This window comes from Bactrocera neohumeralis, chromosome 6 (assembly GCF_024586455.1).
Source record: "Bactrocera neohumeralis isolate Rockhampton chromosome 6, APGP_CSIRO_Bneo_wtdbg2-racon-allhic-juicebox.fasta_v2, whole genome shotgun sequence".
Taxonomy (NCBI): domain Eukaryota; kingdom Metazoa; phylum Arthropoda; class Insecta; order Diptera; family Tephritidae; genus Bactrocera; species Bactrocera neohumeralis.
In genome coordinates this window covers 292025-305886 of record NC_065923.1, presented here as the reverse complement: position 1 = coordinate 305886, position 13862 = coordinate 292025, and the positions used below count along the sequence as shown (strand labels likewise).

General features: G+C 34.9%; 1 protein-coding gene across 1 annotated transcript in view; it reads left to right on the top strand.

Annotated features, from left to right (window-relative positions):
- LOC126762727 (triple functional domain protein) overlaps positions 1 to 13862 on the top strand; it is a 91594-nt gene that overhangs the window by 73179 nt on the left and 4553 nt on the right. Inside the window, exons 12-16 of the mRNA XM_050479690.1 lie at positions 608 to 856; positions 13032 to 13106; positions 13177 to 13338; positions 13546 to 13661; positions 13732 to 13848. Coding sequence (XP_050335647.1) covers positions 608 to 856; positions 13032 to 13106; positions 13177 to 13338; positions 13546 to 13661; positions 13732 to 13848 — 719 coding nt within the window. The remainder of the gene's footprint in view (positions 1 to 607; positions 857 to 13031; positions 13107 to 13176; positions 13339 to 13545; positions 13662 to 13731; positions 13849 to 13862) is intronic.

The window sequence follows — 13862 nt, the reverse complement described above, 5'->3', positions numbered from 1 at the left end:
GTATTCACCTTGTTGTAGAATTTTTGAAAACCGAACTGCTGAAACCCGTAAAATTTATAAAATAAATTATAGAAAGAAATTAATAATGTTTCAGATAGAAGCTTAATTTAGTCAAATAGTAAATGATGTACCATTAATTGACTAAATTTCTTTATTTAACTTTTGTCGATTTTTGCACCATCTCTACACAAAATTGAGCAAGTTAGTCTTTATTATGGAATATTACTCGTACCCGTAAAATACCAAATCATTTTTTAGATAATACTTTAATTGAGCCAATTAGCAAATTGTGTACTAATAACCAAATTAAGAAACTGTCTTAAATGACTAGGAGAAGATTCAGACAAATACTTTTTTACGCGAACGATGAAATTACCATATTTTCAACTTGAATTGATAATTTTAATTTATTACTTCATCCTCGGAGAAATAAAAATATACTTTCCTTGATAATTCATTTTACGGAGGTCATTTAATGCAACATAGCAAAGACACAACTAATAAACGCAATGTCATTGCCTCCATAGTGTCTTTGTTTTCGTCCACTGTCCAGTAAACTTAATCTAAATAATTTCTTTATTTTCTAAATACTTTCTCTCTTACTTAGTTGACACAAAAACAAAGCGAACAGGATGAAAAGAACCTTTCGAGTTCAGCCACAGCAAGCAGTCGAAGCCATTATGGCACGTCGGCGGCGACATCACAGGCCAATGCCGCACAAGTAGCCGAGTACGAGGCTGAGGAAGAAGCTGGCCTCGAGCTGCCGCCGCCCATGAAACCGCTGCAGGAGCCGCACTTAATGGCCAACGGCCCGCCTGTGTTTGCCAAAGATCTCAAAGAGAACTCCAAAAACTTGGTAAGTCAACATACAAATAAACTTTAGCGCGAACTCTCCGAAAGAATATGATTTGACATCAATGATATTAGAAACGAACTTGTACGCCACCATTTTTGATTAGCCGTAAACTCTTAATGTGTTATCCAAGCGTATCGCATTACTCATGGCGCCTCGACGGCAGATTTGATGCTTTAGGTTTGAGTTTTAATGAAGCAATTGCTATCAACATGACGTGCTCTCTTTATAGTTCAAAAAATTTTGTATTATTTTCAAAGGCACGATTCGTCATTTATGATGCGAAAATGTAGCCTAATTTTTGTTATCACAAGAGAAGCTTTACCTTGAGGCCTCGCACATTCTTTAATATTTCGTCGAAGCTCTATTGAAAAGCCATTTCTCAAATTGAAGTAGTTTAAATTTTTTGATGATATACAGACTAACAATTGTGTATTTTTGACATGATGTGATGGTTAGTTTTTAATTGCATTAAAAAAATGTCACTCATACGCCCTGTTGTACTCGTTTTTGTTTATTGTTTTTTACGGATAAGATAAGTTAATGGAATTTGCGCCAAATATTCCTTTATAGCTTTCATTTTAATAGTAACGTATAACTTTTAGCTCTGTCTACTCATTTTTTATGCGAGGATAGCTTCTCTAACATTGAAATTGAAGTTACAGGGTGCTCATAGCCTTGATCTTTGTTTTGTCTCAGTAATGTGTTTTTACTCAAAAATGTCTATTGAGCACCTTGGAAAAATTTCTCAGTATTTTATTCCTCACAATCACATTCGTGTCACCAATACCATCGATGGTTTGCTTTGCATATTGTCTTTAATTTTTATTTTATATTGTTTTCTGAGCTTCAGTGATATTATTATTACTGTTATTATTACTATGTGCTAGCAGTTGTCTCTCTTCATACACGATCCGCAAGTTGTTGCGTGTTTAATGATAATAAAGCATCACCGATTGTTCCATAATGATGTGAGCATTTCGCATCGTAAACTAAAAGTTCCATAGACTCATAAAATTGGCACTCAAGCCGTCATGTAAATTTTAGTATTTGTAGTAAACAAAGAAATTACTCCCACTTAAAAACTAATAAAAGAAGGCGTTAAATAAATTGAGCCTTACACAATTTCATATTTGCATAGGGTGACCCATGACTAGTTTGATGCCAATATTTATTTTCTTTTTTTATGATCAATTTTATTGCAGCAATTGTAAATAACGTTTGGAAAAATAATAAAATTATAACTTCAGTAATATGTTAAATATTGTGGTTTTAGTAGCAAAAATAACGAATTTTTGTAGTTTAATATTTTATAATTTTTTTTAAGCATAGTCAAAATTCTAAATAGTGTTATTTTTTGTAATTATTTGTTTTTATGTTATTATAAATTCTCATTATCAAAACTATTGTCTCTGAATTATATTCAATCTTCTTTGGTAGCCACAAATGGAAGTTCGACCCATTAGATGTTTCGTTTAAAATAATATGATTTTGTGGTTCTATTGTCCATAACTAATATTCAACCTTCATTGGTGTTCTCATTTCGTAGTTCGAATAATATTCGAAAAATGAAAGCTCTAATGAATTTTGATTAAAAATTTTTCTTCGTTTGTTATTAGAATGCTTAGAAATAACTCAATAAATTTCGTTGAATGATCGTCTCTTAACTCTTCAATTGTTTATTTGTAATTACGTCTATGTTATCTGCATACCATATAGCAACTGTTAGTGCAAATATTTTTAGCGTCGCTGTAGTACAACTTATTTCCGCTAAAGTTTTTTTTCATTCAAAATTATGTATCTTATGGTTCACCGCCTTTCTGCTAGGTGCCCTACTTTAAGTGGCTACAACAAGTGTCAGTCGTTCATCGTATATTTAGCGCCAATTAAGCGTCTAATTAACTAGTCAAACCTATGTTCAAGACTTTTTGTTTGTTTACTTTTTAATTTAAGTGAGTATGTTTTTATATTTTAATTTTTTATTCTTTTATTTTTTTTTAAGAAAAAAAGCTATACGCTGGCGTGTCGTAGGCGTTTTGGCACATACCACTCCCAGCAACAAATGCGTTGGCACACACGCATTTTCATGCGCATACATAAATATAAATATGTATGTGTATATGTATATATGTATATACATATATTTACAGTGATATTGCCTTGTTTGTGTAAATTTAGAGCTCGCGGCCAAATAAACCACTAATATTTGCTCTTGAATTTATGCATAATTTTTTACAGAAATACTCACTCATACATATAAAAATGTATATATGTAAACAGGAATTTTTTGAAAAAAGGTCATCGAATATTAGTATTTATCGCATTTTTCGCACGGCCGCATGTCATTATGCAAACAAACCTTCACTTTTAGATCTGAATCAGCTTTGAAACTTGCACCTAAAAACAAAAACAACAAGTATGGAAGGGCTATGTTCGGTTGTAATCGCACACTTCATACTCTTGCACCTTACCAGGACCAAAGCCGGGGAAATACCTTAAGATGCAAACCATCAACCAGAGGATCGGAATCCAAGCAGTTGGATATATACGAGTATGTATATATCTCATACTCATAGAGTAACGAAAATAATTATTCTTACTTTTTACGAAGGAACTTACGTACCAAGTTTCATTAAGATATCTCAATTTTTACTCAAGCTATTGCAAGGACTTACAGACAGACAGTCACTCGGATTTCCATTCTTCTCATCATCCTGATCATTTATATACATATATCTTAGTTTTAGGTGTTACATATTATAACTATTATACTCTAGAGCAGCATGTTGTAAGAGTATAAAAAGAAATTTTTTGCGAAACACCAAATTTCATATTCAAAATATTAAAGTTATGCGGATTAAATTTGAAAATAAACACTCTTAGAAGCATTAGGATAGATCAGACATATATATCCGCTACACTTATAGACTCTTAGGCTAATAACAAGGAAGAGAGGCGGCCAGTCAACACGTTGTTTATGCCCAATAATAACAACAAAGAAACAGCAGCGGGAACACCCGCAGCTACTAAATCTTGTTGAGCTCTTGATTAGTGAAAAGCATCAAGCTAATACAAACGGGCAGGTAGAAACGTACACAAATACAGTTATGGGCAATAAAATAGAATCAACCATAGTACTAATTTTCCGTTCTAAAAAAATAAGAATTATTTTTTCGGTTTAACAGGTCCAACATTTTCTTTAACGATTTTCCATAAATTTTCGATTAGATTCAGATCTGGTGATTGTCCTGGCGAAGCCATAATATCAACGCCATGATCTGAAAACCATTGTTTTTGTAAGAGCCTAATGTTTCGGATCATTGTCTTGTTGGAATTACCAAATTAAAAGCAAATTCCATTCAGCTTATGAGAATATGACTTCATCTAAGATTTTAACGTACATATTCAGTTGTCCACAAAAAAATAGGTGTGACCACATGGGAAAAACGAATTGTTAATTTTCATTAACAAAACTGTTTTTTTTTTTTCAAAATTTTTGAACAATGTAATTTGCTAAAGATCTATTAATAATTCCATATTTCATCTATTTCAATTAAAAATAAACAAAATTTTATATTGCAGTTTATATCAAGTAAACTAAAAAACTAGTTCCACAAAAAAATAGGAGTATTTTATGTAATACGAGACCGTTCTATAATTTTAATATATAATGCTTCCAAAGTTTCATAAAATATTAAAATAATTAATATTTCGTTGCATAACCTCTATTTTTTAACACAGCATCACACCTCCGAGGCATGGAGTCCATGAGATCCTGGCAAGGTTTTATTGGTATTCCTTTCCAAGCCTCTTTCACTACTTGCCATAAATATCTCGAATTGGTTAGTTTCTCTTCAGCTACTTTCTTCTTTATATCTGTCCACAGGTTTTCAAAGGAGTTGAGGTCAGGAGACTGAGCAGGTCACCACATAACCTCAACTTCGTTGGCTCTAAACCATTTTTTTTGCTCACTTGCTGCTAGTATGTTTAGGGTCATTATCCAGTTGATATACCCATATCAATGGCATATTCCAAGAGGAATGTGTCAACTATACCTCATATTATATTTTGACATATGCCCTTTGGTCCATGATGCCTTCAATTAAGTGAATTGGACCAACACCACAATGTGAAAAACGACCGCGTACCATGATTTGGCGTCGTTATGTATAACGGTTTTTGTGGTAATCCGGGGATTATATTCTGAGTTAGGGAGACGTCGGATAAAGTTCCTAGAGCCTGTACTAGCAAACAGCTAAACTTTGGATTCGTCTGACCACAATATGTTTCGCCATTTAGACGTGGGTCAGGAGCCTTGCTCTTTTGCAAATTGTATGCGGGCTTCCTTGTGTTTCTTTTTTAATGGGGGTCCTTTTCGTGGACTTCAGGCAAATAATTTGTTCTGCTCCAAATTCCTACGAACAGTTTCAGTATTAGCTGACAAATTTAATTCGTCATGAATGCTCCTGGCTGAAGCAAAAGGATTAATGTTGCATATATACATATATATTGCGATCGTCTGCAGTGGATTTTTTTCTCTTTCGTCTACGAAAGAAATGGCATTTGCTATCATTTGAGGAGAGCATTTTACGATTTCTTGGATCCCTTTATAAATTTTTCCTAGTTTTCTCAATTTTTTATAGTTTTCCGCTTTTCCTCTATACAATGATTTCCTCTACCCACTGGAGAAAACCCCAATGATTAAATAAAATAATAACTAATTTAAATTGCTGCTAGAATATGGAACTATACTTACGGAGGCTGCTATATATATTTCTGGCCTAGGCAACACTAAGTGTTGCCAGGTGCTATCTGACATTTCCATTGGAAAGTTTGACATTTTTTAGCATAACATCACTCAGAACGTTTTGTCATCTAATCGTGGATTGTTTTATTTACAGGGAATTAAAAAATTCATCTCGGCCAAAAATTGGAATTAACTCGTGAACATTTTCGTGCGATCATTTTTCACAACTTTCGACGTGGATTATCACGACAAGAGTGCATCGATGAACTAAAATCTTTGTATGGCTATGAAGCACCATCCTATAGCACTGTGAAAAACTGGTACAACGAATTCAATCGTGGCCGACGCTCGCTCAAAGACAAATTCCGTGAAGGTCGTCCAAAAACAGCCGTTGTGCCAGAAAACATCGATGCCGCACGTGAACTGATAATGCAAGACCGTCATGTAACATACCTTCAGATAGAGACATGCCTATGCATTTCTCCCACCAGCATACATTCGATATTGCATGAACATCTGGCCGTAAAAAAGGTTTGTTCTCGGTGGATCCCGCACAATTTGACAATCGCTCAAAAAAAGGCTCGTGTGGATTGGTGTAAAGAAATGCTGAAAAAATACGATCGCGGTGCTTCAAAAGACGTTTATAAGATCGTCACAGGTGACGAATCATGGATCTATGCGTATGAGCCCGAAACAAAACAGCAATCGACCGTGTGGGTCTTCCAAGACGAGCCAAATCCAACGAAAGTTGTTCGTGGAAGAAGCACTTCGAAGCAAATGGTCGCCTGTTTCTTCGGCAAAACTGGTCATGTGGCGACTGTTCCGCTTGAGCAACGTAGGACGGTCAATTCTGAGTGGTACACCACCATTTGTTTGCCTGAAGTCTTCGGAGAAATTCGAAAAGCGAACAAGAGAAGACGAATCATTGTGCACCATGACAATGCGAGCTTTCACACATCGGCTCAAACCAGCGCCTTTTTGACCGGCCAAAACTTCGAATTGATGGGTCATCCGCTGTACAGCCCTGACTTGGCACCCAATGACTTCTTTTTATTCCCACACATCAAGAAAATAATGCGTGGTCAACGATTTTCGTCGCCAGAAGATGCTGTTGAAGCATTCAAAAACCATGTTTTGGAGGTGTCTCAATCGGAGTGGAAAAAGTGCTTCAAAAATTGGTTTGAGCGCATGCAAAAGTGTATAAATCTTGATGGAGAATATTTTGAAAAACAATAAAACCATTTTCGTTGAAAAATATTCCTATTTTCATTATTAGGCCAGAAATATATATAGCAGCCCTCGTACTATTCTAATTTTGTGAATATTTTTTATGTTATGGACTATTTTGAAAACGAAAGATCTAACACTCCTATTATTTTGTGGAAAGCAATAACAAGTGTCTCCGAGAACTAGCAAAGCAGAAATAGAATAGCAATCATCACAATAAAAATTTGTTTGGTATTTTAATGCTAGCATCCCGTTATGTGTACCGTTATTGTTTCGCGTCATTTAGATGTGATTTAAAAAAGTTATGCAGCCAAACACATTTTTCATATTGGCACTCCTATTATTTTGTGGACAACTGTATGTGAGGGTCCATGTTTTTTTCATCAAAAAAATAGCTGCGACACCACACCATTAGAAACAACCCTAAACCATCATGTTACCGTCACGGGTTTTGAAGAACTTAATCGTGTAGCGGACGAACATTTCTTTATTTTTTGGGCGTCGGAGTCACGTGCAACCATCATTTTCTAACATATTAATTTTGCATTCATCACATAAAAGGATCCCGAATCATTTTTTAAACACAAATCTTTTGATTATATTTTATTGTCCGTAACTGTATATATTTATATATACATACATTTGTGCGTACACGTTTGGTTGGGTCAGTCAGTCAGTTAGTCATTCCGCACAATTATTATTTATTTAATGAGATGTTTGCCTTTTGCCTTTGCTTCAGCGTATACATGCACATACTTTCGTACTTACAAGCTTATTTATATGCAACTGACTTTTTATTTGCCTAATATTTAGTTGTTCAGCGGCCGCACTCATCTCACGCTTCTTCATAAACGCCGCTGAGTTGAAGCGATCGGCTCGGGTGTGAGAACCACAACGCATTTATTTCGCAAGCGATTCAGTTCGCATTTGCCCTGCTGCCAGAATTTTAGTATTTATATACACGAATCGCATTGTTCAAAAAGATCGAGTGCTTGGGATGAGCGAATTTAAATTATTGTGGAAAAAATAATTTGAAATATTATAAAAACCAAAAAAATTATTTAAACAAAATAAAAAAATATTTTATCTTAAGTGTACTGCTAAAAATTATTTAAAAATTGTACAATCAGTCTGTGTACTTTATTGTGCGCTTTCGAAAAATAATTCGCAAAAAATTGTTTATTAATTTAGTAGTTGTTTAGTAAACAATACAAGTGGCTTGACCACTTGCGCGCAGATAAAAAGAAACTGGCATACGAAGATCGCGGTGGTTGGCGAAAATTTCGTCGCAAAGTACACAGTGTATTTGGCGCAGTTATTGTAAGTCTGAAGCGAACTAAGAAAGCTAAAATTTATGTATGCATGTATATGTAAAAAAATAAAAGAGAAGGTCTTGGTGAACCCAAAAGTATTATTTTCTTTATTAAAATGTCATTAAAAGATGCGGAGTTAGTCCTAAAAAGGGATACTAAGGAACGGTAACCACTGAATTTAAGTGAAAAGTTGAGTTCGCCTGTCATTAATACCAGAACCTTGAACCTTTTAAAACTTGTGTGGTATACCTCATAGAGTTCTTCGAAAACGCCAAATTTTTCAACTTAACTGCAATTTGTAAATTATAATTGTAAAGATTTCATCAAAATGTATTTCAATTAATTCAATGTAATAATAATTCTATGCTTATAACCTGTTTGACGTATACTTGAAAGATAAGAAACTAATTAAAGACTACTGAACTTAGTAACATCATAAGGGTTCATAGCTGTAGATACACCTGATTAAAAATTTTTGACGAATATTCAGTTCAAAACTTCTCTCTTCTCTCTTTTAAAATCTCAAGCTTAGCACGTTCTTTAACACACTCCCCTCTCTTAGAATCACCAGCTTGTCAGTTTTTTTTTTTATTGTTCTTCTTTTTTAATCATTCCACACACCTCTTATATCTTTGGCTTCATTTCACCCTTCACAGCTCACAATTTGTTTTGATTTATTTGCGAGAAAATCATCAAGGGGATTAGCTGCTCTCAATCACTACCTCCATGAGAACTGCCTGTGTCCAATATTCAGTGTCTTGTCATTCACAAAATACATTTATTTTACATATGTCCAAGCATCTTGCCTGACACCCAGCTGCATTTCTTAAGAGTGTGTACTCAGAACGCACTTAATTAAGAACCTACAAATCACATCGGCAACACGCTGTCATTACCGATACGTGCGTATATTTTTAGTGGCGCATTGTGGAGAAATAACAATATTTTTGTATTTATTTGCATACTTATGTATGTACATATGTGTGTGAATATGCACCTGTGTAAGTATTTTTGTAAGTGTACATGAAGAAAGAATGGAAAACAGGAAGCGGGCGCTTTCAGATGCTTTTCATTTCATTACTTCATGCAGCCAATTATATACTTTTTAATGCTTACATACACATGCTATTCGAACGAATGAGCTAAATTTTCTGATGTGGTGAACACATAGAGCACGACAGACTGCAAACTACATCTGTCAAATATTAAAATACACACGTTCTTATGGGCAGTGTTATTTTGACAGCTGCACGACTACACGACTGCAGGCCGACAGTTGTCGTTCACGCTAACTTCAATATCCTCCTATTTTTGCCAACGACAGTAGGACGACAGTAGAGTTGACAGTAGAATCGAAGATAGAAAGAGGAGGTAGAGTGGTGATGCCACTAATATGTAAAATGTAAAATTATTCACAGCTCTAACAAACTTGACGTTATTTTTCAAATAAAAGCATAAAATAGCTATATTATAGCTCTATTATATCATTTGTGATAACAATTGATAATTTAAAGCAAAAATATTTACCTATTTACTTATTTTTTGCATAAAAAATTTCATTTTGAACAAAATATTAAAATTTCATTGAAGTAAAAGGAATTAGTATGGCCACAACGAAATTGTGTACATACGAAATGGACAACTGTGTTGTTGTTGCTTCTCAAAATGTACATGTAGTAAGATGAACAACGACGTTTTCAGTTCACTGTCGTGCTGCTGCAGTCTGTCGCGCTCTATGTGTTCACCACTTGACTATGCAGACTGTTTATTTATTTGCTTTCAATGCAAAGGCTTACATTGGAACCTCTTGAGTTAATATTTACTAATTTATTGCAAACATGTTGTGTTCAGCTTTTCAAAGGCCGAGGACGCTTTTTATCAGCTTTCGTAGTACATATAAGAAAATATATAAGACCGAAGGAAACTTTATATATTCATATAGTATGTATATGACCCCAATCGCTCGACTTTCCCAATACATACATATATTTGGTAGTCGAAAAGGTCTTTTCGTATTTCTAATCAAACTTTAACTTATTTTTTTTTAATTTATACTAATAAATAAATAAACAAATATGTACCATTTTCGTCGATCACTTTTTGCCATTTTTTCGCTAGAGACATTCTTCCATCAGTGTAAATCGAAATTTCGAAAAGTCCAGAACGGAAGCGAGCGAACCATTGTTGTGCTACACGAACTGACATGGCATTGTCTCCATAAACTTCACAAATTTCATTGATGGAGGAGGGGGGCAGCAAGCTTCTTCACGGATGGGTCAAAGCTTGGGGGAAGGTTGGTGGAGGGGTTTACTGTCGGGAGCTCTCCATCAACTCCTGTTTCAGACTTCCCGACTACTGTAGTGTATTCCAGGCTGAGGTCGCAGCCATCAAGGTAGCAGCTGATTTGCTGCTACAGAGTCCATCCACCTTCAGACAAGTGACTATTCACTCTGATAGTAGAGCGGCTATATTAGCCTTGAACTCACTCGAAGTGCGTTCAGGGTTGGTCGAAGAATGTCTAACGTCGCTATCTCTAGCAGCTAGAGTTTTTGTGATTAGACTGGTGTGGGTGCCGGGCCATAGCGGAATTGCAGGCAATTGCAAAGCTGATGAGTTAGCTAGGAAAGGCACCCTAGAATCATTATCGGTGGAATCGGTGCTCCTGTTTCTTCTTGTGGTCTACTACTAGATAGCTGGGCCACGCGCGGCCACTGTCCTATTGGCTTACACGCGGTAAGAATGGGTATCTTACCGGATGCTGACTGCAGATGCTGTTTAGAAGAAGATGCGGTAGAAACAAGCCAGCACTTCCTGCTTGACTGTCCCGCTTTTGGGATGTCAAGACTCAGACACTTGGGGGCGCATACTTTTAGACACCTCACCGAACTGGCGGGTGTTGAAGTTAAGAGTCTGTGTAAATATATATTGGCTACAAAGCGCTTCGGCAAACTGTAAGTCCGAATACGGGAGTTTTTCAATTAATGGCATCACAAAGGACTAATTTGTTAGTCTACGTGGGATCATCGATCAGCCATTCTTACCTAACCTAACCAGAACGGAAGCGAGCGAACCATTGTTGTGCTACACGAACTGACATGGTATTGTCTCCATAAACTTCACAAATTTCATTGATGCCTTGCGTGGCATATTCCTTTTTTTATAGAAAAATTCCAAAATACAGCGAATTTCTTCATTATTTTCACTCATTTTTGAATACTTAATATTTGAATGGCTATAGCTTTTTTTTTGGTAAATGAAGCTTAAAATCTCACATTTCCAACACTATACGTTATAACACAATGTGATTTTTAGCACTGCAAATATGCGACTGCAACGACATCTATTGACAAAATACCAAAAGACTTTTTCGACTACCCAATATATACATTAGGGTGTGTCATTCTGAGGCATCCTTTTTTTTCAACTGAAAAACAGGCTAAAAACTTTCGAAAATGTGAAAAAGAAAGTCACTCAAAAGATGAGCTCTTAATATTAATATTAAGAGGTGGCTATTTCAAATTTTCTGTTTTCCATATAAATTACATGGAAAAAAAATCATTTTTTTTGGGGTGGTTATTGTGCGAAGGTTATTATATGTGCACGCGATGGCTGCCAGTAGGGATGGTAAACTCGATTCCGATTCCACTGGAAAATCGAGTTTTCTCGTAAAATAATCGATTTTTCGAATGTCAAGAATCGATTCTTAATTCTTAATTCGACTACTGAAGATCGATTCCGAAAACAGAAAATTTGAAATAGGCACCTCTTAATATTAATATTAAGAGCTCATCTTTTGAGTGACTTTCTTTTTCACATTTTCGAAAGTTTTTAGCCTGTTTTTCAGTTGAAAAAAAATGTTGCCTCAGAATGACACACCCTAATATACATATATATTTTTCGCAATATGCATATATGTATGTACAATAAATCTGGTATTTGAGAGAAAGGGGTTGAGTACGTTCAGACTTTAATACGGTAGCTCCATAAATTGTCGGTAAGCTTTTGTTAAAAGTGTTTCTCATATGATATTTCTCCATAGTTTACTTAGTAACACACATTGTTCTCACTTTTATGCACGCTTAACCCAACTTATCGTTTAATATTTTTGGTCTGAGACTCAATTCATAATTTGTGTAATTTTTCAGGAGAGATGTATCGTAACATAACCTTCAAATATTTTTTTTTAAATTCAATCATCTGAACAGACTTTCTAAGATGATTCTTGGACTTTTAAATTTTATGTTTATTATTATTTTATTTTTTATTAAGTCGCCTAAAATGAAAAACATCTTCATAATGATCTGCAGAGGTGCACTTTTTCTAATATATATTTATTTTTATAAAACTTTATTGTCACTGTTCCAGAAACTCTAACAAAAATAAATATTATTCTCTAAAATGTATAAAATTATAAAATATATTTTGAATTTTTACTGCTCGCTAGCTATTATACAAATTGAGCTGAGTCGATCCATAAGAGATGTTATAGTCATTAGCAGAAGTGGATGAAGAACTTATGTACATGAGGCAAATTTTTTATGACTCGACATTCACTGAATACTTGTGTGATAAATTAGCCTTCCCAAAAGTTTTTGTGCAAATTTTCAACTATTCCATAGCCGTGATTCCATTTGAAACGCAAAATTCCAAGCAATCGTTCTGTCTGTTTTGTGAGACCACAAAGGCTTTTTATTGCGGTATTGGATAGCAGTGAAACTCCTGCGATTTCAGAGTTGAACTCTTTGCAAGTGATTTGAGGACAATTTTTTGCAAATTCAAACTTCATCGTGGCGTGAAACTCCAACTATAATCGTTCCCAAAAAACACTTATAATCCCAATTGTTTTAAAACATTCACTGAATGAATATGTTTTCTTTTCATTTATTTGCAGGCAAGCGCTGGAAAAATGGAAGGTAATCCCGCCGTAGATTTGTCAGAAATTGAGCAAATTGTCAAAGAAAAAACGGTATGCTTTTTAGATCCCAACAAGGATTTATATAACAATAATAATTTGCTTTTTTCCTGCCACGCCACAGGAACAACACGAGGAGAAATCGAAAATATTAAAACCAAACGTAAACAACTGCGGCAATAGCATCAATGCTGATGTGTGCGCTAGCAACGGTTGCAACACAGTTGGTGAGAAAACAGATGCTACAGACAGTTACGATAACAGTAACACGTACAACCATGAGGAGGTAAGTCGAAGTCAAACATATTTATCTTAAAAAGTACTGAGTTATTTTAAGTCGACTTCAATTAATTGTATATTAAAAGTAAAACTGCACACAGAGTGGTATTTTCACTTTCTTCTAATAATTAAAATCATACTTCCTTATCAGTTTAAAAGCTAAGAGTGTTATTATCTATTTATTTATTTAACATGTTTTTTTCCACACCTTCAGCGCAACACCGAGAACAGTGATATTGAGAGTGCGCTTCGATTGCGTCAATATGCAATCGATGAGCTAATAACTACCGAAAAGTCATATATTGAGGACTTGAAGAGTATAGTTGATGAGTAAGTTAACGATTTTTGGGCGCCGAAATCGTGAACTTTGTATAAATCTTTGTTTTCTTTTCAATCGAAGTTACCTAGCCGAGGTGCTGGATCCCAAAAGTGATATACCCAAACCCGACGATTTGAAGGGAGGCAAAGAGCGCATGGTTTTTGGCAATATTGAAGCTATCTATGAGTGGCATAAGAAGTAAGTAAACTGCA